Source organism: Limanda limanda, chromosome 6 (genome assembly GCF_963576545.1).
Source record: "Limanda limanda chromosome 6, fLimLim1.1, whole genome shotgun sequence".
Lineage (NCBI taxonomy): Eukaryota > Metazoa > Chordata > Actinopteri > Pleuronectiformes > Pleuronectidae > Limanda > Limanda limanda.
In genome coordinates, this window is record NC_083641.1 from 6,902,821 (window position 1) to 6,929,494 (window position 26,674).

Genomic DNA, 26,674 nt, shown 5'->3' on the forward strand with positions numbered 1-26,674 from the left:
TGACAGCAAACAGGGATCCATACACGACAGAGTGGTGGTGTTTGTGAGATGAAAGCCGTTGCTTGATGCCCATTATTTTGCCTGCATGTTCTGAACATGAAACCAGAACTCTCCATTTATGGCTAAATAACAGCGCATACTGTCTGCTAGCATGGAGCTTTGACAGGTTCTGTTCAGGCCACTCCACTCTGACCTCTCTGATTAACTGCATATGCTAAGAGTCATAGGTGTGTGTGTGTACCTGCGTGCCAGGACGCCGCTTGTTCAATTTGAAGAGTAATAAGCAATGTGAACAGATTCTGAATATTGATAAGTTAGCAAGCAGATTAAAGATGCTAATCGTTTGCAGGCATATTTCAATAATAAAAATTAAAAGTCCACAACTGTGTTTCAAGTGCTATTCCCTTCGATCATGATAGGCTGCATATTTCTACATGCAAACTAAACTAAAAGAGCATTTTGCAAGACTTAAGCTGTAATTTCCTTGAAAAAACAAGCATACACACTAATTGTGATATTAGCAAAACCTGTGATTGAGAACAATGTGAATGAATAAGTAACTCATATAGCATGTTTGTATTAGGGTAAATACTGAGGAGACATACATATTGATACATTGAAACCAGACTAAAATATTTAACACATCATTTGTTAAACAACTATAACCTGCATTAGCAGTTTGCTTTTAAAAACAATCAGTTGGCATGTGGCATTTACTTAGTGCATCAGAACAGAAGCACCTATAGAGTTCGAAAATATATATACTTGGTGTGGATTCAGGATTCATCTGTCGCATTGATGTTTTTATAATTTAGAGACAACACAATCAGTCCCTGAACATATCACAGTGGATCCAGTAAACTGACCTTAGTGAAGGAACCTGTATTTTAAAAGACCGATAAGGGTGATGGGGGTTAAAATATGAACAATTAGCTGCAAGTAACATTGTATATATTGATGATCTATCCACATAAGAAGGTGCAGGTCTCTAATGGTTCAACTAATTTGTATTATTATTTTTGTTCATTCTAGACAGAAGCTGCATATCTGGGTCTTTATCTTTTTAGAAACAAAGAAAAGTGCAATTCCCTCACTCACAGCTTTTGGCCTTGATATGTTGATTCAATACTTGATTGAACCGTAAAGAGTAAAAAAACAATTTATCATTATTTTTACAATGACAAAATGTTACTTCGGATTGTAATGGCAAAAAGCTGGATGCCATGTAGAAAAGTACACCTATTTATATATATATATATAAAACATATTTAAATTGAGATGAAACCCCCTTCATTTTTAGTATTAAATGTACATTTGTTGGAATACATGTATGCTCTTGTTTCTTAATGCAGATGCAATTTTACAATAAAACTCTCTCAACTAAAAGTTTCTTATCCCTCCAATCCTCTGCAGATGTAAATACATAATATATATACTGCGAAATACAAGAATACATAGTTGTGCATTTTTCAAACGCCCTGGTGGAAAATGCAGAGATGTTGTGTTCATCTCTGGTGAAGCCACAAACAAGCATTCAGAAAAGAAACGAGAGGTAAAATTTTATTTTGTCACATTTTCCTATACAAAAGACCTTTTCCAAAAGGTATTCATACATTTCAGGAATGACAATAATAATAATACATTGGTTAATTGTAAAATTACACAACACAGACACAGACACACTCGCACAGAAACATACGCACCAACACACACATATATATATTTATATTTGATATCCAAAATACATTGCATATACGAAGTAGCACAGATCCCTTTTCGTTGATAATGCTTGTGAAACATGGAAGTTAAGGGTACATTACAATAATGTCTTTATGCTACAAATTACATGTTCCCTTTTTATTTCTTCTTTTAAAGCTATAAGTCTTCAGGAGAAGCTGGTGGTGGTATTAATACTGAAGGTATTATTTTGCATAAAATACCTGAAATTCTTAAATGTACAGGAAAGGGCTACCTGGCAGAAAAAAAGTGTTTCGAAATGGAAAGAAACCATCTTAATAATTACATGTTGCATATAGAGATAAAGAAATCCCGGGATATTGGATTAGTATTCAAGCAGGCATTTATGGTTCTGGGAATACAAGAAAATATCTTGTGCACTTAAAGGCATTAAAGATGTTACAACCGAATTTCAGAAACAATAACAATTACAAGAAAACAAAAAATGTTAAAATGTATTGCCAAATGTACAGATATAAAAAACGCTTACATGCTTAACAAACTACTTAGCAGAAATGGACTTAAAAGGTTTTGCATTTTTGACCGAGGTCAACTCGTATTAATTCTCTTGACTTATTTTAATACTGTGTCACATATGAAAATAACTCTGCATAATTTATACAGTAAGTTGCTTTAATGCCTAGTTGACTGATGCTTATAAAATAATACAAAATAGGTCTGACAAACGCACAGCGTTTGCGAATCTGAGGATTTCTTTGTTTCATCTCGTCATACTTTATTGATTTTGTTCTTTGATAAACTACTCAGTCCCAAGTAATTTATTTTCAAGTGTCCACTCTCAGTTACTCTGAAGGAATACTTTTGCTATGAACAGCTTTGAACACCTAAAGACGGATATGTTTCGACGTGATACTGTCACAGGATGATGATGATGAAATCCAGACTTGAGATTCATGTGCATTTTGCTGGGCTCTAGATCAGTGAGAAACTAACATTCAAACACACATGCTGCTCTCAAACTAGGATCCAGCCCTGGTAAAAGAATACGACTTGATTGTCTTTGTAATATGACTCGCTGCAAAGCCACTACTCTGTGCTCACCTACACGGTCCTGACTGGCCTACATAGGAAAGAGGAAGGAGACACCGCGGCAGCCGTTATAGTCAGAGTGCACTTCAAAATCAAAAATTGTCAGATTTGTGGTCAGACATGGAAATGATTTGTAAATGTCACAATACATTTAAACGCGTAATGCTGTTCCATCATTAATGAATAGAAAATATATGGCACAAAACAGCAGTTAAGGCATGGCACTCACTCTTTGACTGTGAGAGTTTTGGGTCTCATTAAGGCACATAGGAAACCACCTCAGAGTAAAAGTAAATGCACTCATGGCACCGTAAGGTACTTTGGATTAGAAAAAACAAGCAAACAATTAATAAAAAAAAGCCACTTATCAACATATAGTCTTGAGCTTTGGTATGTTGTCATAATCATCTCTCATGTTTTAGATTAGTCAGGTGCAGGAATCGTGGTCTATCATCAAAAGAGGAATTAATTTCTCCATTCCTTTTTTTACAAATGAAAACATCTGACAAATTTTGATTTTGCTGCGGGGTATCCCTTTTTACGTGTTTCACAATCATTCACATTAATACTGACATGGTCGAGCAACAAAACATCTGGAAATGGCATGGCTGAAAGGCAACAACATGGCAAACATTTAGTAGCCTAGTGTGTGGGCCCCTGAAAACATCTGACCTGGGTTGAATTATTGTTGCAAATTACTTCTATTACATCTTGACTCGGCTTCCCCTGCACAAACGAGTCAACTGTACACATCGCCAACCTTGAACTCCACACACAACACGCAAACAAGCATTTTAAGTAACTGAGTTGACCCAGGTCAGCAAAACATACAGCGCTTCCCTCTGCGACATTTAACTCTTCTCTAGCCTTCCAGTTTGGAGGATAAATTAAATTGTGAATGGCATATTCCAGTTGCCAAATTTCATTCAGTGCTGAGAAAAGTCCATCTCTTTGAGAGCTCCTCCTTATCCAGCAAATTCCAGGAGACTCTCCACACATAAAACGATGCAGATGGACAGATGAGCAGATAGAGCCAGTGGAAACAAAAGGGTAGTTGCGGTGGGAATAGGAAACCCCAACAAAGCTGAAGACGAGCGGAAATGGAAGATGCTTTAAAGCGTACTGTGCATAATGTACTGAGGAGGTTGTAGATTGAGACCCATAAACAATAGGCCCATGTCTGGTACTATAGCGGGAAGCGGAGGGAGACGGACTCAGGTTGTTTCTCCTGTCTTCTGGCTTTGGTTTGGGAAGGTTTTTCGGGAAGGGCAGCTGTCAGTGCAGCTTTCAGAAGGATGGGAAACAGGAAGGCACAGGAAACTAAAACAGACTAAAACAGTTGCTAGTCTTGTAAAGTTAAGTAGTATTCCATTTTGGAGCGTAGCATCCAGTTGTTTATAAATTCTTACATATATATATAAAACTTCAATTGAATCATCCTTTATTTCCTTCAGAGGTCAAATGCCTCTATCAATTCAGTCTTCATCGGTTTGGCATCACTGGGAGTGCAGGTCAGCAATTGTGGACTCTGTTGTGGGGAAAGGGGAGGTTTTAAGAGGATGGTGGATGGATAGAAAGGGGTCCTTTAATAGTAACTGCCCAGGTGGGAAGGCACATGGGTGTTAGGGTGGCGGGGGACATTTGGGTTGGGGTAGATGCCTGCAGTTGGTGAGCTCCAGTACGGAGCAGTGGGTCCAAAGAAGTTGGAGGAGCTGACAGGCATGGATGGAGGGTGTGGGGATACGAAGTTGACCTTCTGCTGGTGGGCATGGTAGGAAGGCACATAGGCCAGGTCCGAGGGGTACTTGTACATGGAAGACTCAGTTGGGTGTGGCTGCAGCGCTTGGGCAATACCATGGAAGTCGAACTTGTAGGCATAGCGCTTGCCGTGCACCTTGGTCATGATATTTTTGTCGTAGTAGTAGCGTAGAGCACGGCTCAGCTTGTCGTAGTTCATGTTGGGCTTGCTCTTGCGCTCGCCCCAGCGTCGTGCCACCTCATCGGGGTCCGTCATCTTGAACTCGCCGTTGGTGCCCTCCCAGGTGATGCAGCCAGCGTTAGCACTGTCGGACAGGAGCTCCAGCAGGAATTGCCACAGTTGGATTTGACCTGAACCTGATGGTGGACACAAAAACAAACAGAGGTCAGAGGGACATCCAGCCTTATTTAGTGTCAATAAATGTAAATTTCCCAAGGGACGCAAGATGATGAACGCAACCAAAAAGCAGTTTGGCAACGACATTCGAAGGGAATGAGCAGCATTTCAGTTAAAGTCTCCGACGCATGCATCAGAGTCCTGTATAAGGAACATCTGCCTATATTTACAGCGGCTGCTTTATAAAAACTTGGACTTGCACAAACTCTTACCTGGATTTGCAAGGCGACTGCTGGTGGGACCCAGAATCTGGTAAGGATCTGTGAACAAAAGGAGAGATTTGTTGATAATACAGATTATTATGAAAACTGGCACAAAGTGAATCAAATAGGTGTAATAACAAATTGTTGTAAAGTCTGTGCTTAAGATAAACAAAGTGGCAGGTAAGTTACCTGGCTGAGGTCTGGGCTGCTCAGTGGACTTGGTCACATTCTGAGTAACCACTGGTGAGCCTGCAGGGAGTGAAACAGTCAGGAAACACAGACAGAGAGAGACATAAAGAAACATCAGCAGGGTTCTACAGATAACCAAGTTACACGTTGCGATGGCAAGTCAGCAGAGGTCCAAATGAAATAAGGCCGTAACTGATTGCTGAGCTGATTTCTTCTGATTGTGTGCTCAGGTTCTGACAACACAGTTTGTAATCTCCAGGAGTCTGACCCACAGACTGTGTGAATGCTGGAACTTCCACTGCCGTGACACAGACTTTTGTTAAACACTATTTCCAAACTACCTGGTTGTTTTGACCTGCACAACAAATCACATGATAAAGTTCACCACACCAGGTGATCACTCCCTCACTCAGAAGTTTGCCTCCACCCATAGCGACTGTACCCATATTATCCAATCAAAAATGGGGATCTTTTCTGTTGATGATTTGTGTATGTTCTCACCTTTTCCGCTGTGCATGTTGTTTGACCATCCTGTCCGTCGTACAGCATCATATGAAGGTTCTGAAGAAGACAGAAGAAAAGAAGACAACGTTTTTGTGTATTTTAAAAAGGTAGAAGATGGTGAGAAATATGAAGAACTCATAAAAGATCAATACATGCACTTAAGTAAGTGACTATATCATTATGTGCTAGCCAGGAGGACCCAGGAATGTACACTAGTGCCAAATGACATAAATACATCTATTAAAACATGGTTCAAGGTGCAACACTCTGACCACGAATAAAAGCTCTGATGCCAATTAACGTACAAGTTACACACACACACACACACACACACACACACAAACACTCTCTTTCCCAAACACAAGCTAATTTCATGAAACCTTGACAAGCAGCCAAACTGGCCCAGTTCGCGCAGGTTCTACCTGCCGTGTGTCTGCGGTTCAAACCTATGAAGCTGAGTTGTATGAAGGTGGACGGCTTCCAGTAGCAATCCGTCACTCCGACACAAGCAGATAAAACACAGGATGTATTGTTCCCTTGGGGATATCTCAAAAAACACCCTGGTATCCCCGCGGCACACCTGGCTACAGCACCCTGGATGGTTTATATTGCCGAGGGCTGGGACTGTTGCCAACATAAAGGGAAATATGAAGCATACCGTGGCCAGATATGTGTGGTGTACAACACGCAGCTCCACACTTTTATCATGATCTGTAAATCTTTTATGTCAGCAGCATTTCACCTAGAGGCCAACGGATAGTGTGCATCTAATGGTGATGACAGATGTGTCCGACTGTAACAATTGATAGTTTGTAGGCATTAATTGGAAAAGTTGAAAACACAGATGAAGAATGAGCAAGTGTTGATCGTGTTGCAATAAAGTGCAGTGAAAATCCTGTACACATAAGAAGAAGAAGAAGAAGAAGAAGAAGAAGAAGAAGAAGAAGAAGAAGAACAAGAAGAAGAAGAAGAAGAAGAAGAAGAAGAAGAAGAAGAAGAAGAAGAAGAAGAAGAAGAAGAAGAAGAAGAAGAAGAACATTCGTGACATGACATGGAGACAGGGAGCTAGGTTTAAATCCATGATTGCAATCATTCACTTTTACGGTAGTACATTAATTGAGTTTTTGCATATGAGGTTTGCCCTCATCTCATTAGAGTAAATACTTTATTCATCATTGGAGGAATTATAAGAAAAAGGGAGATTAAGGTATGATGAAATATATACAATAAAAAATGGATATATTAACATATGTAGGCTACATTATTCAAAATAAATTTATATGGAAATAAAATGTGGCTGGCAGGGTTGCGTTTATACAGAATATGCATGATTAATCTTTAATCTTAATAGGTTGGATCATTAGAATAATATGGTTTGACATCTCAGATGTTATCCATTGTTCTGTTGCCATTTGTGTGTTGTCACTGTTTGTTTTATTTAGACATGAATATTTATCTATCTTCAGATTAGTCTCATCATGTTTTATGTTGTGCATATACACAAGTCACAACATTATTCAGTCATTAATCATTTAATAAACTGTAATATTATATTAACCATGTTTTATATAATAATTCCCCATATTTATCTATGTTTTATATAGAAAGGCCCCTTGATTTAGTACACAAGACAAATGTAATATAGAAAGCTTTTCATTATTGATACGTCTGAAACAAATTAAAGTGGCCGTCTTCATAACAACAATACATTTGGGGTTTGCGTGTCATCTAGAACCATATTATCTCATACAGCTACACCAGAGAGACATCCAGTAGCATACAATATATCATCAGTAGCCACTGCATGTTTCTAAACACTGTACAATGCTGCCCTCCTGTGGATCTCAACACATTGACGTATTGGTTCCCCTAAATAAACATCAAATAATAAAGTAATCGGAGTCAAATTTATTTTTCCTTTCAGAACAGTTGATCTCTAGATTCCATTCTCACTACAACTATGAAAACAACGTTTGGCTGGTAAGATACAGTAAGATAAGATTAGTCCCACAATGGGAAAACCCACCACACAAGTGTTTTATTGTTTAACTCATTTCATAACATACCACTGAAAATCTAAAACGACTTCAAATCCAACGTGTCTACTTTCAAAGGATGTTTTCCCTTTCCTCACTACATCAGAATATCCCCAAATGGCAAAAGTTCCTGTTGCTCGGGATCGTTTGATCTCTTCATTAGTTTCAAACATTTCAACTTCTAACCCCTGATATTTCAATAAATTATATTTCCGTAAATGATTCTCTCCTTTCTGCACAGACGACAAGAGGGTCTCAGAGCACTGTTACTGGGACGAGGGATGTTTTTTTGACAGTGGAGGAAGATGTAAAGAGACGATGGAGACGTAAAGGACATGAACTAAGAAATGCATAAATGAGGATGCGATCAAACGAATTAAAGGAATGCAAGTGTAACAGATAGAAAAGACAAAAAGAAGGAGAGGAGGGACAAATAACAAGTGGGGCTGCCGCGGCTCAGCAGGGGCTGTCAGGTTCAATCTGCTGTGGGCCGGCAGGATAGCCAAGGAGCAGTGACTGGGGGAGAGTCCTGGGAGAGTTGCGTTTCCTGCCTGACTCGCCTGCAGACAACCTCTCTTTGTTTTACTGGCCCTTTTTTCCCCTCTACACACCCCCACACAGCCCCCCCACCCCTACTGGCTCACCACCACCACTATGAAGAAAAAAAAAAAAACACACAACGGGGGCCACCTCCCTGTATGTATATCGAGAAGGGGGGTTACAAACAGAAGAGGAGTTGGTTGGGGAGAGGGTATAAGGGGAAGAGGAGGACAAAGTTATTGACAAGCAGACAGATGCAGATGGAGACAGAGCGAGTAAATACACAAAAAAAGCACAGAGAGGAAAAGAGGAGAAGACATTGAAGGGAGGGAGGGAGGAGGAAAAGGATGAAAAAAAGGAGAGTCAGACGAAGCACGACCTTGGAATTTGCAACGAAAACAATGGCAGCAAACTCAGCTACTGTCTGGTATTGGCTGGAGTGGATGCCAAGTAATGTGGGCTCATCCACATCTCTCAGATACCCTCGGTGTGTAGCTGTTGGCAGCAGATTACATGAACAATTTTTTGCAAGTCAGAATAGAGGCAGACAGTGCCACAAAAAAGTGAGAAACCAACACACGCAGCACATTCAAGGTTTTCACCATTACTTCTGTTATAATTTGACGGAGAGAAAACTGGCGGAACTTGTAAGTGAAAGTGCAGGAGGAGGATGAAGCAGCAGATGCAAAACGTACAAAGCCCAGAGTGGTGGGGGGTAGGCTGTTCGAGCTGGCCACGAAAAACGCAGACATAGACCCCTGAATATGTGCACACAAACACACACACACATACACACACACACAGACACACAGAGCCGCCTCAACCCCCCCCACCTCTCCCGCCTTCATTTTTCCAGGCCTCGCTCTGACTGCGACTTGAGCCAGTTTCCACTCCGGTCTGGGGTGTGGTGCATGCTCCTGGGAGACTTTGACTGCAGGACCAGTTAGTCAAAACAAGGCCCGAGAGCTAGACAGAGAGAGGGAGAGGGAGAGGGGGGCAGAGAGACGGAGAGTACAGGACAAAGACAGAGAGGAGATGGAGGGGGAGAAAAAGAAACTGTGCAGAGAGGATGAGACAGACAGAGAGAGAGAGGGAGAGGAAAGAAGAAGATACAAGTTGTGGACTGTTTTTAACCCAGAGTCTGAGCCAAGGAGAGAGACCCAGACAGGATAAACTTTTTTAATACCCGTAATACAGGTGCTTTAAAAGCCATCTGTGTGAGGAAGGAGCCATGAGAGGAGGAGAATGATGGCAAAGTACAGGAGTTACGCACAGAGACGAGACAGTTGGTGCATGAGAGCAGAGAAGCATCACTTAGAAAAGACAAAACATTTCAGCAACGGTGCTGTTTGCTGCACAAACAAACATAAACACAAAAGGGCAAAAAGTTACAGAGGCAACTTTCGCCCACACTCTCATTGTTTCTATTTCAAAGAGAGAATTTCATCTCTCGTTTATTCATTTATTAACTTTCAAAAAGGCAGCCAAGGGGAGCAATTGAAAGCCGTGGATTTTATAAGAGCTTGTGCACATAATGGCACACTTCAAATTGTATTGCCACTCTGACTTGGCAGCAAAATGAATACATTGGCAGAGGTGAATCATCATCTTCCCACATTCACCGAGAAGCGGCGGAGAATATGAGTGTCCTCACTACGAAAACACAAAATCCCCAAATGTCAGAGCAGCAACACAAACAGAATGGAAAACATTCAAAAGGTGCAAAGGCTCAGCAACAAGCACTGTATGGATATAAATGTAACACCCAGATGTACAATATACATATAACAAACAGAACATATGCACCTAAAAGTCATGTAAAAGCATACGTGCTGTACTAAGACATACAGGAATTCACCCACTCACACACATAGCCTATCCACAGGCAAATCGCAGACACAGACTTTAGACACACGCACACACACACACACACACACAGCTGCACACACCCTTTCATAGCTGCTGCATTCCGTGTTTTATATGCTCTCTTTTATTCATAACATTGCATTTTACACCACAGAGTCTGGAGCAGATTAAGGGTTGTCTCCTGCTGTACGCTCGTGCTTACTCTACCCCAAAGAGCCTGAATGGTATTTGACTGTTCTCAAAAGGCAATATGAACCTGAACATCTGGCAATGCTGATCTGTGAAAATGTTAATAAAGGCTTCTGCTGAAGAAACACCGCTTTTTTTATTGTCGAGTCACAATTTCTCAGCTCAGACTTTTGAATGTTTTGTCGGTCTCTCGTTTCACTTTTTCCACACGATTTTGCATTAAAGTTACGCTTTCGCACATTTCTGATCAAAGTGATTGATGCGTGGGGGTCAATCTGATAATATGGTTGTATTTAGTAATTCATGAAAAAGTACCGGTCACAACTAGAAGTACGGTGAGCGACGCAGAGGCCTGTAATAGAAGTCACTTCTTGTGAAAAAGGAAATGCTGCTGCAGGGAGTGACACTCTTTTCCTGCCAGTCCAAATACCTGGCTCTGAGAAGCAGGAAGGCCGGGGTCAGGGGGTGACCGAGCAGAATCTTATCTGGCCTGCCCATAGGTCTATTGGTATTGATGCCGGGGCGTGAACAATTGCGCGGCCTGCTCACGCTCACAACTGGGGCAGACAGAGCGGGGCAGAGGGCATTCTTGGACACTTATCGGACTTAGTGTTTCCTCTCCTTCTGCCTTGAAAGCGCGCCTCATCCTGTGAGCAAGGCTATCATTGTTGTTGCAGTCCTTTCTCCCGTCTCTGGTGGTGACACCATATAGCTGGTTTAAAGGATGTGTAGCTTTTTTTCGAACAGATAGGCCGTGCAGCCGTCGCATAGTTCACGTCGTGTCAGCACAAAATAATGTTTGTAGAGTGAGAAGGAATCGAGAGGAAAGAGACAATCATCCTGCCACAGGGTGTTATTCTCAGGCCGGCTTGTGCGAGACGTTTTACAATTCAACAGGAACAACAATACAACAGTCACATGTCACTGCAGGATTTCTATTTCATCATAAATGATCAGTTTAAACCAAGATTCAGTATTTAAGCTCAGCTCAGAGACAGGGAGGACACAGATTTAAATAGTGCAAAGTATCAGATAGATAAGTAGCTCTAGTGAATTTGTCTTTTAGTCTCCGAATGAACATGATGGATCTCTGGATGAGGTGAGCTAATAGATGTTGTTCCCTTTGAAAAGGAGGTGATGTTTTCATTTGCATTTGTTGGTTTGTGAGTTAACAGTAAGTTACAGTAAGAGTTATGTTCAGATTACCACAAAACTTGGTTGGAGGATAATTTGTAGATGTTGTTTAAAAATGGCTTCACATTGAGGAACTGGTAAGTGTGTGTAATTTGTTGCAGATTGATTCAAATGTAATTGGACAGTTGAGCCTTGGCAGAGGAAAGTGCTCGACTGATTTTGCCATTCTGGTTGCTTTTTGTTTTAAGCAATGTTAATGATAAGAAAGAAGTCTCAACAATATAAAGACCTATAATGAGTAATTATAAAAATTGCATTTGATTATCATGTTTTCTATTAAAGTTGAATTGTGTAGTGAATAAAATTACCCTTCGTATTAAAAAACTGAATAGAATAAGCAGTGTAAGAAACTGTGTATAAAAGTGAATACGTGTTAGGCTCCTACACAGTTTGAATCAGGAGTGTGATTGAAGTTTTGAGGCACTAAATGGGTAAAAGTGCAAAGTGACACACGTCTTTCCACTTCAATCTGGCCTGGAGCAGCAGTACAGCTTCTAACAATTTCCATTCATATTGTTGCTTCAGCTCCTCTCTCTGACGCCTGTCTCTGCGACAAACATCCTCATTCACGTCTAACATCCTGCCTTTTTTCCGTCATGGCTGCATTCACGGTCCTCTCTTGCCCCCGATGCTGTGGACAGAGCTCATCAGCACACGGCTTTTGTCTCAGAGCTGATGTGTTGCTACGGTGTTCGGGTAGAAGGCCTGAATACAACAGTCTGCTGGAGCAGCCTGGCTCATATTATGTTTTACAACACAAAAGGTGCACCTGCCCAGAGCTTTGTTACTGACTGCATGTGCTTTGGGTTTGTGTGAGTGGTGTTGTATTGAATCTGGTTGGCACTGGGAAGCAGACATGACAGATAAGAATTCTCTGAATTCTGTATTCTCTGTATTACACAACTCCAGGTTATTTAAAAAAATAAAAACATATGGACAGATAGACACATGGAGAATAGAGAGAGAAATGTGTTCCTACCCTCTTTGGCAGCCAAGCGTGGGGATGGATCTGTGTGAGATGGTGTATTGTAGGATAATGATGAGCTACCTGTAATAACAGGAAATAATGCATCAAGAGAAATGAATGACACCACAAACAAGCATATAAACACCAGTGTATAAAATGTGCTAATTTAATCAATTCCTAAGAGCATTCAGTTATTAACAGTTTATATTATACACCTAACTTTAACTTTAACTTGTATTTATTTAAAAGGGACATTGTACATTAATTGATATGAGCGAAAAGGTACATATGTACATACATACATTTTTTCGACAAATTTTCATCTGCAGTTCCATGCAGGTATATATATAAATAAATGTAAGTTTAGTATTTGCAGTAAAATAAGTCCTTTGTTATTCCCGCAATCGGGAAAAGTGTGTATGTAGTATGACTATTAATGTTTGGTTTATAGAATAAATTAAGAGTATTTGTAAGAATATATTAATGAATCATGATGAAAGTGAGACATCACTTATCCAGAAACCTGGGTGACAATAAGTTCAAATGGTATAACAATAGCCAGTAGGTGGCAGTAATAAGTTCAGCTCAATTACTGTCAAGCAGCACTAAAGCGCCCTTTTCATTTGTTGAATCGTGTTTCTGTTTTGTCCCTAAAAACCAACTCAGAAGGAAAATAGCTCGTGTCACATATATCCTGTCCCAAATAAAGCACATCCAGCACACAGTCAGTCCTTTAAAGGTAGAGGAACAAAAATGTTGCCTGTCAGCATTTTAACAGCAAACCCTACTCTCGAATAATAAAGTCAGGGAGGCAAGACTGTGCACATGGCTGCCTATTCATTTCACCTTATGGAGCAGAACTCTGCACTGCATTCCTCCACTTACACAGGCACCCTGGGCGGCACCAAAATGCTCCCTTAATTTTAGCTGCCCCCAGGCATAAATCAGCGAGTGGAAAAACAGACCCAAAAATGCACAGAGAAAACACAAGGGCAGCGACTTCATAGGGTGTGTTACGATTTGGGGAGCCGCTGAGCCAGGATGATAACTTTTGTGAATGGGACGGGGAAAAAAGAAACAAAAAAACAGCAGAGCAAAATTTAAATTTGTGATGTGCTGTTCCTTGAGAGAAAACTACATCAAGTAGGTCTCTTACCTAGCTCGCTGTGCGGCTGGTGGTGTAATTGGGGGTGGAGGGGCCCATGGTGGCAGACTAGGGGTCTGTTTTTTTAGGGGGTGGCCGAGAGGGGGGAAAGTGTGGGGTGCTCTGCAAATGTATTCTAACCTCCAAACACCCCTCCCCTGCTCTACCTACTCCACAGCACCCCCAAGGCTCTGGGTCTAGTTTAGAAAACCTGGGGGCCTCCGAACAGGGGAGCCATTGTATGAGGCCGGGTCCCTGCTCGGCAATCAAATGCAGCTCCCCGTACAAAAATAATTCCACACGCCGAGTGTAGGCGCACGGGGGCAAGCAATCCGCCAAAAGCGCCATCTTTGGAATGAGGGAGAAAGTGTAAGAGTGAGATGCACAGACGACTGTCAGAAAAAATTAAGTAAAAGGGGGAGAGAAGGGGGGGAGGAGGAGCAGGAAGGGGCTGTTAACCCTTTTCCTTCTGTGTGCCACCATATGTGGGCTGACCCAGACAGGCAAACAGGCAGCATTGCTGAGAAAACCTCAAACCATCCCACAGACAAATGTAGGACTGCTGTACGAGTGAGAGTGAGAGTAAGGGAGAAAGAGAGAGAGAAAGAGAGAGAGAGAGACCACAGCTGACGGTTCGGTGGAGGGAGTCTTGGCCGGGCTGCCTATTTATTTGGACGGCCTCTTCCTCTCTCAGAAAACAAACATGTCCCGGTAATCTGACAGCACAGTGGGAGGACTGGCCAGTGTTCAGCCTCTGAGACCCTCGGCTTCCCTCTCCTTCCCTCTCCAGTCACATCTGCGCAGAGTCTGTTAGATTGCATAACATCCACGAACAATTTTCATTTCTGCCCTTGACTGATGGCGCTTTTCAAAAGGCCCTGTCCTCCAGTTTGGCACCCCCATCATATCGACAGGAATCTTTCAGGGCTCAGCTCAGCAACGTGACGGACGTGCATCAGGCCTCTGCTGTTTATTCTGTAGCGCTATATGATACCATCGGCTCAAACATGTGGTCTGAGCTTTGTCAATAAACCCCGGGTCCCAGTCACCTAGTTTAAGGCAACTTGCCGCCAAGTGATCTCCAGTTAACAGTTAGTCATCCTTCAACTTTATAGCATGAAGCTGCACTGATATGCCCCGATGTCTCTTAGTGCAATCTTTAACCTGCAACAGGTCCTCCCAAACCACAAAAAAAACCTCTACCATCCGATGACATAGTTGGCCAGTAATTCAATGAATAACTCTAACCATGCCAATGATTGAAAAATTGAAAATTACTAATTTCTTAAGCAGAAAATAATACGTTATATTTATCGTTTCTTTGCTTTCGTTCCTCAGCCATCTGCTCCGTGAAAAGAGCCTTCACACCAACACGCTTATACACCTGCACGACTCATTTTCAGTCCTCCAACACATAGACATAGAAAATTATACACTCTGGTTCCACTAGCTGTCAGCCTGTGCTTTGGAGGTATTTTCTGACCATCAACAGAAAATTTGACATTTGCCCTGAATGCCGGCACCGTAGTGAAGCTACGCTCAAGCACCCTCTTAGCTAACCTTAATTGTTACCTCATTGTTCTGAACATTAGTCCACAATTTATTCTTATTTATAGATTAACATCGTGACATCACAATGATGCAGGAGACTTGGCCGGACCCCTGACATGGTGTTTAGGAGCAGTGTGTCCTGTCTGGGAGAGGAGCTCCCTTTTCTGCAGATTATTGGCTAGATAATGCGAGAAAAGAAAAACTGAAGAAAGCACAATATGTCTCCTTTAGTAATCCGTTACTTAACCTTACTGTTGCAATGCACATATGTTGTGTGAGAAAGAATAACAAATATAAAGATTCTTAACTGGCGATTGGGTTTCTGGTCCAATTATCATGTGCCTCCTAGCAACTAGCTTCAATTACAACTGTCCTCGTCTCAGTGTTTAGGTGAGCAGCAACTGCTTCATATCCACCTCCACTTATGCTAATATGGTGAATGTACAAAAAATGTTGGAGCGCTAAGTGTCTGAACCCCAGCAGTCAAGTGAGCAGCCACAGACTGCGCCGTAATGGTGGCTAACAGCAGACAGCTAACAGTAAAGGGCGCGGAGCCAGGTCGTTGAGCCCCTCTGCACCAGTGATAATCTGCCAATTGAAAGAACTAATGCAAGGGGAGCGCAATAAAAATGTTGTGAGAGGAGAAAGAGGAGAGAGTGTAAGTGAGAGAGAGAGAGCGAGAGAAAGAGAACGAGAGAGCTCTCCAGACCTCCTTTTTCCCTACTCAGCCTTCAAGCCCAGATGTTTATGGTCTGTATAAACTATTGAGGGCTCGAGAATGTCCCCCACTCTGGAGCGAGCAGCAGCAGCCGTGCAGAAGCCCAGACTTATCACTCTCCCTCTCTCTCTCTCCGTCGTGACTCCCTCACTGTAAATCCATCCAGACACACAAGCAATGGCGACAGCTGGGAAACAGAACTATTGCTATTCTCCAAAGGCACTCAATCATGACCACCTCGCACCGTTTCCACACAGTTCTAAAAAATAGTCCACCCGAGACTTTTTTCTTTTCTATCTCACACTCTTAATACGTTCTATAACTGCTTCTCCTCCTCACACCCTCCTGCCCTTGTCCTCAAATAACTACTGTAAAAGCTATCTGTCAAGGATATCTTTTTTTTATCCAATTTTCTTCCATTATGTTTCTTTAGATTTACAGCAGATTTGCTCTCAATTCTCTGTCTCGTTACTTTCCCTCTTGACTCCCTCCTTTTCACTGCTGCCTTCTTCTCTCTCTGTCTCCCCCTCTCTTCTTGCATCTCTGCGTGTTGGAGGATACAGCCTCTCGTTGTCTGAGGTTTTTTGCTCCGCTCCGTTTCCAGCACATGTGGTATCAAACCGACCTACATGGGTGCGATAAAGCAAACAGTCCACAGTCCCTCCCTGACAGACTAATTTGAACAAATTCTCAAATTGCACACAAAATTGAAAGCACATTGGGGTGTGGGCGGCCATCACTTATGAAAATCTGGATAAGTGACCAACAAGACGGCCAAAATAATGCATGGGCAACTACCCTTGTTACTGTAAGCAGCTGGGCTCCCAGACGAATACCCGTGGTTTCACCAGCGTGGGTGTCTGAACAACATTTCTGCACATGACGTGGCAGGAATTTTTCTTTTTGTTATGATATGTCTGTGTGGTGGAGAAGTGCGTCCCTGCCTCATGCACAGTGTACATCCAGGACTTAATGACTCTCAGGAATGTTCATCAGAGGTTCGAAAACCAGAACCCAACGCATCATGCTCACAGATGTGTATGAAATGATTGCAGAACCCCTTGGACCATCCATCTTTTGGACGTAATATAGTAAAGAGTGTTGAATGGGGTTGGTGGAAGCTGTCACATGACCTGTAATCACTAATACTTCCAGGGCTCCGCTTAGCCTCCCCCTCCCTCTTTCTCTTTCTGTATTCTGGGAGCTCGGCCCGGCTCCAGCTCTCGTGAGTGAAGCCAGAGGTCTATTTTCTGGACGGGGTTACTCCTCGTCTATGATTGTGTTTGTTTGTGCTGCGGGGGGAGAAGAGAGAATGGCTTTAGTTTCCAAATCAGCCCTGCAGCGTCTGCATGAACCCTCCTCCTCCTCCACAGCCCTCCTCCTCCAAGTCCTTCTTAATCTTCCTCATACCTTCATTTACAAACATGGTTCCTCTTGCCCTTAGGCTCCCAGTGTCAATAATACATGCTGCTCACTTCTCAGAGAGCTTCCCCAAAACAGGTCAGTCGGTCCAGGCACGGAATGGACGCATTCATCTTTTTTGATTTTCGGGAACGGATCCAAAGCAATTTCAACTGGCAAGTGGAGAGGATTCCCAAGACATCTCTTCTGTCTCCAAAACATACAAGGTCTAAATCAAAAAAAGGACAGCAATGGGCAGAGTCGCGGTGCAGCACGCCTAAGCCGTGGCTAAGTCCCGCAGCCAGTGGCCATAATGAAAACTGCTCTGCGGAGTGTTCCCAGTGGCGGTCAGACAGATCCACCCGCTGCAGCGCTACACAATGAGGCTGTTATACTCATGACAAGCATCTCTCTTTCTGCCCAGACGCTGTGCACAGAGAAAACTGTTGACACCCACAAAATATAGTTCCCATTACATCACACTGAGGCCCATCACACTTTTTTGGGAGTAAAGTTAAATTTAGTCAAGCCGTCAGTCACTCCACCCAGCGCGGTATCGTTATATTGTGCAGAAGCAGCTCGCACTATTTAAAGGTGTAGAACGCAAAGAATTCAAAGATGAGATAAACGACTCTCTGTAGGTCCACCAATCGCATTACACCTGATCTGCTCATTTTTATAGTAAACAGTGGGTCAAAGATATTGCCTGAACTAGTTGTATCACTGTGTATTCAAAGCAATACCCACACCAGATGTTACATCTTGTATTGAAATGCAATTTGCATACTGACTCAGAAGATTGGCTTGGTTTCCCGGCCGAAACATATGAGGCAGGATTCCAGCGAGGAACTCTTCAAAGGTAAGAGGCTCAAATTTAGTTGCCTCCGTTGCAAATTGCAGATCAACTTTCTTTGCTGTGCTGAACACAGGCCTAGCGTGATTCCTGAGGCAATGCACCTGGCCTTCATCTTTCTGTGGACCATGTGGAATAAGGCACTGTAAAGTGTAGTGGGGGGATGCAGTTGATGGTTATCTGGGGCAGGGAAAGAAACCCTCTTGGTTTCCAGAGCTCTGCTTAATGCTGGGTAGACATTACGGAGAAATAAGTTTCCAGTAAAAGCAATTTCATTGTTTATCGACGGTAATATGAATATGGTGCGGTGACAAAAAAAAGTGTCATGTTGTTTGCTTGGGTTTGGTGTTTTCTCACTCTCACTCTCTCGTCTCATTCAAAAGTAGAGAAAAGTATATGAAAGGAGACTTGTGTTTTGAAAGTCAATGTTGACTTTGACTATTCTTTGGCAAAGATGGACGCCAGAACAGCGGAAATACGAGCACAGTGCATCAACATTATTGTCTTAGTATCAGCCTTCTGCTGTCAAATACGATCATCATTTGCTGATAATGTTTTACAATTGAAACGAAGATAACTGCCATCAATGCCTTGCCATCCAAAACACAGCTGTTCAAAAGACAACATTTGCCCATGAGGGGAAACAGGGAAGAGAGGTTCTCCACCACTGACCAGGAGTGGTCAGTTGGACTAAACCCAATGTGGTGGACTTGGCCAGCTGCTTACAGTCCTATCGCATCTTGTCACTACCACCCTGACCTGGTACTCTGGTCCAACACCCTGTGCGTTGTCCTCTTTGTAGAATTGACAGTACCCTGGGAGGATAGTGTTGATGAAGTGAATGAGAGGAAAAGGCTGTGGAAAATGCAGACATGGCATTTGAGGCAAAGCAATAGTTTGCCCTGATGAGGTTGGCTGCAGGGGTTCTATGCAACATCCACCATCAGGTTGCTCAGAGATCTGGGGATCCAAGAACAAGCCCTGTGTCAGCCCATAAAATAAAGATCACACCCAGCAGAAGGCTGAAGCCAATGGTTCTGGATCAGGAGGACAGATGCCAAATGGGCCCCAAGATGTTAGGGACATGCACCCAGATCTGATAAACCTGTGGGCCGGCCTTAGATGAAGGTTTCTTGTGACTAAAAGGCCAAAACACCTGATGACGCAAAGGTATACAACTGAAGATATGTCCCTAACATCCACTGGTGGTCACTAACATCCGCTAAAAATCAACCGGTGGTGATGATGTCTGATCTAGTGAGTGGGCACATGGCTTTAATAGTACTGCCATACAAACTAGTAGCCACACAGATTTTCCTTTAGCCTCAGCGTACCTTCAAGTTGGGCCTGTATCAGTGATTATAGGACAACAACACTTGATGATGCTGAGGTGCACAACTGAAGTTATGTGCCTAACATCCCCTGGGGGCCGCTAACACCTACTAACTCATAACTTGAATTGTGCAGAAGACCTTCAAACCTACAAGAGATATATACCATGTTGTCCTGTATTTTAAAACGAACTTTTATTTGTCCAACAACAGAAGTTTTGTAGTCAAGCATTAGTCCCTGTGTGTCATTAACTTATTATCTGAAAGTGTTCCTTTCGATCTGCCTCTTTTCTTAATTAAGTGTACTTACTTTCCCTGAGGTAATTGAGATGAGAGAGAAGCACTTCGGCGTTGTACATGGTGGTGAGCCGAAGGAAGTCGTCCTTGCTCATCTTGCAGAGGTCTTTGCCGTCTGTGTTCTGAAACATGGCCGTGTCCATCTCCAACAGGCCATACTCCTTAATGGCCCACTCTAGCCACTGGCGCACATGATCCTGGGACCACAACGACGGGTCTGCAGGACGAAAGCAGAATGTTACTTACTTACTTACTTGAGTGTCCTCAAAGTGGTGCTCTTATTATGCTAACAGATGAGAAGCCTTTTGCTTCGGTTTAATGCTAACATTCGCTTAGGCTTTAAAATGGAACATTTACCAAGGATCCGTTAATTGCATGTGCTCATTTTTGGGGAAATCCAATCATTCTCTCCCTTTTACTCTGGTTTATGTGTAAAAACGTAATCAGCTCGTGCAATTTTTTCTAAAGGCTTTGACCGCAAACCTGCACTTGTTGCTCCATGAGCTTTGTTATTTCACACTCTGAGCCAGTGAAGAAATTAAATAAAATATAGTTCTGGCAAACAAACTGACGTCTCTACCTGCACGGACTCAGCCGTACTCATGGGTTATGTAAAACACTGGAACAATGCTTTGCACCTCGAAGTGGGTAAATAAAAATGGTACTCATAAAACTTTTACAGCATTGGCAAAATGACATCAGTAGAGAGGAGCGGTTCTGTGTGTAATCCCAGCTGCGGCGTAGGAGAAACAACTAGAACAATTTGCACGATTATGAAAACACAAGCACCATTATTTCTCTCTTATAGCTACCCTTACCTGCAGGTACAATGACTCTGCGCTCATTGGTGGTCATGTTGGGGGGAGGGGCGTTCTTCTCGTCCATGTAGTTTCCATAGTTCATCTGCGAAGTGTCGTTACCCCCCACCAGCTTATTGCATTTACCCACGCTGCAGTCCACTGGAGACTCCCTGCTACACAAACACACACGGTTATAAAAGTATTGTCAACAGATACATTGGGAGTTGTTCGTTTTCTTTTCCAGTCATTTGCTTTGGCATGCCATGAGATGTTACAGCCCCACACTCGCAGGGATGTAAGGTATATAAGCATAAGGTTAGTTATATACCTTACATCAGTCAAATATGTGTTTATTCAAGACAAGGTCATAATTCACAGAACAAAGAAGAATGTATATGTGAAAACAAAAAACAGGAAGTGGTTGTTATGCCATACCTGGATCCATTCATGTGCTCATATTCTCGCTTGACGTTGACCCGCACCGGCTGGTTGATCCACTCCTGCTGGGGGGGTAAGGGGTTGATCTTGTGGGTCTGGCCGTAGTCCTGTGTGCCAGATGCAGTCATGTCTGTCTTGGGGAGAGGGGCAGCAGCAGCGTACGGAGGCTCAAATAAGGACTGATCTTCACTCACCACTGATAGCGCCTCCTGGAGGGGGAAAGAGCAAATACTTGGTATACATTTCTTGACTCACTTTGCAAATCATAAAGTATATGAGCAAAATCCACACAGGTAGCATATAGACATCCTATCCCACACTTGTTTCACATGACGGAGAGCACTCACAATTATTTCCGTGCGGTAATTAGAGGTGCTTCGAGGCATTTTGTTTCAAATGAGTATAGAGAGCCAGTGCTGCTATATTTTACCTCCATTCCTTGTGCTAAGCTATATTAACTATTGGAGGATACAGTCATCCTATAACAGCGAAAAATGTATATACCCAAAGTTATTAGCAGATACAGCAATAATCTGTCATTTGACAGTACCCAGAAACTTGTGATGTGATTTTTTAGTCTCTGGTGTATTTTTGTTTACAGCAATTATGTGCAGTTATGGGTCATATCACAGTCTGGCATCCTAAGTAGTTTGTGTATACAACTCATGTAGCAACTGTAGTTTCCTGTTGATGTTAGGATGACTTCAATCATGCCCACAGTGGAGTGAGATATAAGATTGGGTGCATCCAACATACTGTTTCACTAACATTATGATCGAGTGCATATGGCTTCTCTACCAGTAATGGCCCATTAAAGGTTTACACATGAAACAAATCTACAAAACTAACCCTAATAAAATTGGGAATCTCACATTCATCCCACTCCTAATGCCGACAGCACAAAACTCTCCTAAACAAATTTCCCTGATTCTCCCAGTCATTTACTCTCGCCCATTATCCTCTTAATGTCACTGAACCCCAAAATCCCCTGTCAGGCCCTGATGTGTCTTCTCTCTCGTCTGGGCCTTGGGCTTCCCTTCACAGCTGAAGACTCAACAGAAGCAGGGGGGATCACAGCTACACTGACCCCTCTGCTGTGGCTCAGCTGGAGCAATGTAAGTTTATTAAAGAAAACAAACGCAGAAAAGAAGGGCCGGCCAAGATATTGGCCGTGTCTTCAACATGCTCCTCGTGCAGTGTCTTCGAAGCGAAGCATGGATTATAATACTTGATGTGTCACTTTTTAACTCAGATCTCACCACTTAGTGTTTGACAATCACTATGTCACCATCTCAGACCTGTGCCAGGCAATAACTCTCAGCTGGCTTAAAGTGCATAAACTGCTTAATAAGTAACTGATGAGTTTTTATAAACAATAAAAGAAACAAAATGAAATAAACAATATGTCAGAATATCGAGTGTAATCATTACTGTCATATGTCCCTGCTGAGGATTAGGCTCTAGTCTGATGCACATCTGGATCTGATAGGATCTGATGGCACAGCTTAGACCGAGACGTGTCTAATCCCCATGGACTGAATTATTTCATTCCAAAATGCCACATATCTGCTCCAGGGGGAAAAATGCTACTTGATATTCATTGATCAATATTTCCAACATGTCTTTTGCATTCTCCAAAATATTGAGTTTATGAAAGTGAAATCCTCCTGATCTCACATGACTTCAGTACCATTCCTTTCTAAGACATGTCATGCGAGTAGAAAGTCTTCACTCGTGCCTATTTGAATGATAAACGTCTCTTTCTGGAGCAAACGTCTGCATCGCATCAAGGAGATGGTGACTGCATACGGCCCAGGCACACACACAATCTCCACCGTGACTATAAATCATAGTGACAAAGAGTTCTGTACAAAACAAAAAAACACTATAAAATGTCCAGTCTTTTATGACATTTATAGTTGCTTTATACATTGTAAACACAGACAAAATGACAAGGTTTTTACCGTGAACTCTGAAATCTGAATTCTCTATCGGGAAACATCAGAGCACTAAATTATTAAGAAAATGATTGTGTTTGATTATTTTTGATATCGAACAGCACTATGCCAAGATTGAATCTAGTTTTTGGAGCATTAAAATTGATTGTCAGAAACTATATTGGTGATTTTCTAAGCTGCTGCTGAATAATTGTATTTGCACCATAGTGCCCTCTATTGTAATGTATGGATCCAGGTTTACAGTGATAGTTAAGTTTTAACCATATTTTGTGAACAATGCACCTTTACTCCTGTATAACAATAAGAGGAAGTGAACCAACCAGTCAAACAAAATTGAGAGAAATCACTGGGAATTAAATGTAATTATTCTTCAGTCACTCAAGGGGTTTCACAAAGTCCTTCTCTACAGGTTAATTGCTTGATAATACAAAGAACTACAAACTCAGAGCCTGTCTTGAAGCATTTAACCATTTCGACAGAATTAGATTTTCCAGTGATTCCATCAGTGGATCCATCACAGTCTGAGCACTGGCAGCAGGACCCACTATCTGAGCAGACCACAGAAGCCAGTCTGTGGATGATAAAGCGTAGAAGAGTGAGGGAATGTCTCATAACTTCTCGATAAGGACTCAGGCGACTATTCCAACTGTTGCACGTTATATTTACAGTGACACATCAGCCTGCACAATTGAAACCATGATTGGCAAGTGGTGTGTGCTCCCATCAAGATTGCAGAGGTTTCTTCTTTTTTTTTTAACTGAAAGCTCACCATGGGCGAGAAGTAGATGACAGAGCAGTGGCAATTTGATGCTCTTTACAGTATCTCTGAGCAACATACACAGATATTGACAGTGAGTGCTACTGTTTTTCCCTATCTCACAATGTCCACAGACAATTTGTGAAATGGTTAAGTGCCACTTTTAATCACTTCCTCGAGGACTTCACCTAAAATCTACAATCACGACAAACTATTTAAACGTTCCATTTTCTGGGGGAAATATGATATTTAAATATGTAAATAAGATCTGAACCACAGTTTTCTACAGAACCACAGACAGGAGAAAGAAAACACTACGCCATAGCTCAGCTGGGAGGATGCAAGGCCCGTTATAAGTATTGTGTGAGTCTGACACCTGCTGGGAGCCACCTCTGTTCTGTTCACATCAGCCAAGTCTATCTCCCCAAGTGCGTCACGACGCGTCTGGAGCAGACTGGGATCTGCAGCTCCACATCCAGACTACACGTGTGTCTGTTTGGCGTTCACACACACACAAACACACACACACACACACACACACAGCCATCTAAGCAGGAGACACCCGTTGAGAGAGAAGGGGGGGCGGGCATTCCTGTCTTTTGTTTAAGGAGGAAGAGGAAACCTGTCAGGAAAAGATTGTGTAGGACGGGAAGCTCTCATGGTTAGATAGCCCTTCCTCTCTTTTAGCGAGCATGAATGCGTCTCATAACCACTCATTTACACCCGAGCGTTCAATCTTGATTGCATTAGTCCACACACGTTTTTTGCCTTGTTGCACGCACCCGGGGTACATGATTGTACCCCCCCCCCCCCCCTGCAGTGTGGCATCCATCCCCAGCGCGCAGCAAACCACTCGCTGCTCTGAGCGAGGAATGACGGGATTTAAGTGACTATATAAGCAGCCTGACATTTTTGTCTGGCCCAACGTTTACACTCCTCCAGGACTCACACCACACCCAGCCGCCACAAACCCGCTACTTTAAATTTCCAAAAAAGAAAACAAGTCCCTGCATCGGTTTTCCGCAGCAGCAACAGCATGAACGCAGATGCTGCATTCTTCTGAGCTTACTTACACTTGTTTTAACCGGAGGACACAGACACACTGAATGCATGCACAGCTTGGGTGAACTAATGGGGACTTGCCATTCAACATCTGGTGGCTGCAGCCATAATACATCTGGAATTTGACTGTCGGGTGGGGGGCCAGTAGCCTAGGTTAATGTGGACCAGCGCTCTCTGACTACCAAGGAACCATTTCAAAATAGTTGAGTAACTATATAAGCGGCAAGCCAAGGTACCATTGTGAAGCCCTGTGGTTAAAAGTGTTGCAAACTATGCAGTTACCGCACGAAGTTGCCAAATGACAGCTCTTCTTACACTTTGACTTAACTCACTGCCCGACAGCGGAGTGAAAGCACTTTCAATAAACAACGGAAACAAATACAGAGACATTATAATTTCTCCCTCTTTCTTTAAAAATCCTAACCATTACAGTTGATGACCGAGGGATCTTCGGACTGCAGCCGGGCGATGTGCCACACCGCTGTTGCGCAGCTCGACACATCGTATCCAGCGGTACATCCAGTCATGGCTATTGCTCAATCCCCGCTTCCCGACAAAAACCCGAACGCTTGAACTCGTGGATAACTTATACCTAAGTGAAGTTACAGTCTACGGCTCGTTGTCTGAGACAAAAAGCAACTCCTTTGTGCCTTTCCAGACGTGCGTAATTGTGCGCCTGGTCCCCCAAATCCAAAACGTGATTCTGATTCAGCCTTAAATCCACACGGTAAAGTATCCTCACAGCCAAACAGCTTCAGGGGGGAAAAGGAAGACAAGGGGATACTTTCAAAGAAAAGAAGAAAAAAGGAGGAAATCTGGTTACCGCTTTCAGACCGAGAGAGAAAAGCCGCTCATCGTCGTCAGATCGGAGGTCCCAGCTCACAGACCGACACAGAGGGGCATTGCAAACCCATGGCTTAGAAAAAAGGAGGCGCAACTCCGAAAAAAGCCAGTCTCCCACAAACCCATACACCCCGTTCTCCACCCTTACCTTAATAGTTCCGTCCATTTTGCGCAAATTTCAGCGGACCCCGACAATATCCCAAACATGACACGCTCCTGAATTAATTCCAGCCCCGGTATGTGGCGGAGAGACAGAGACACTTTTACCGGATTGGGTTTTTTCTCTCCTCTAAATTTGGGAAGTGAAGTCACCGCTGTTGAGAAGGTTGAGAAGGAAGCTGTGTGTCACCGAAAGCCCTGCCTTCAAAAAAGCAGGATACTGTCCCAGAGAGATAAGCAGGGAAAACAATTGACTGGTCGCTCCGCTGTTATGTTTTTCTGCTCGGAAATATTTACAGGATGGCTGCCTGCGTTGCGCAGAGCCATTGCTGCGTATAGCGTGCTGTAGAATGGTGTTGTGTGTTTTGCTTTCCCAGTAGTGGCCCAGATGGTGTGGACGGGTTTACTATTTGTCCGACTAATGAATTATATCTGCACATATTTGACTGAGGCTCTCTGGAAAGACACGGGACCCTCTTCACTTATGTGATGCGATGTTTTAGAGGTTCACGCCTACACATCAGACATGCATCTGGCCATGCCTCCATCCTAAATCATCACACCCGTTATGTTTTATTCTATATTTAACAGTGGAAACGATACATTGAATAAAGTTGATCTTTGACTGTACACGGGCACATGTTTCTCTGCTGCCCGCCTTTAAATCAAAGGAGGAGAGAAAGGTATGGCAGGAGCTGGAGCAGCCTTGTCTTTTCTGCTAGAGCTCTGTGT

General features: G+C 42.8%; 1 protein-coding gene across 7 annotated transcripts in view; it reads right to left on the reverse strand.

Moving 5' to 3' along the window:
* Window positions 1-1,544: 1,544 nt before the first annotated feature.
* The window catches only part of fli1 (Fli-1 proto-oncogene, ETS transcription factor), a 30,641-nt gene continuing 5,511 nt past the window's right edge, over window positions 1,545-26,674 (reverse strand). For 2 of the 7 annotated variants that reach the window (XM_061073090.1, XM_061073088.1), the window contains exons 3-10: window positions 21,161-21,372; window positions 20,744-20,895; window positions 19,939-20,142; window positions 12,643-12,711; window positions 5,836-5,895; window positions 5,335-5,394; window positions 5,155-5,202; window positions 1,545-4,902 (exon numbers count right to left, since the gene is read on the reverse strand). In XM_061073090.1, the coding sequence (XP_060929073.1) occupies window positions 4,373-4,902; window positions 5,155-5,202; window positions 5,335-5,394; window positions 5,836-5,895; window positions 12,643-12,711; window positions 19,939-20,142; window positions 20,744-20,895; window positions 21,161-21,372 (1,335 nt within the window). In that variant the 3' untranslated portion in view covers window positions 1,545-4,372. Of the gene's footprint in view, window positions 4,903-5,154; window positions 5,203-5,334; window positions 5,395-5,835; window positions 5,896-12,642; window positions 12,712-19,938; window positions 20,143-20,743; window positions 20,899-21,160; window positions 21,373-25,763; window positions 25,817-25,931; window positions 26,060-26,674 lie in introns of those variants that run through there. The other 5 variants (XM_061073089.1, XM_061073087.1, XM_061073092.1 and 2 more) reach the window with 4 other exon arrangements.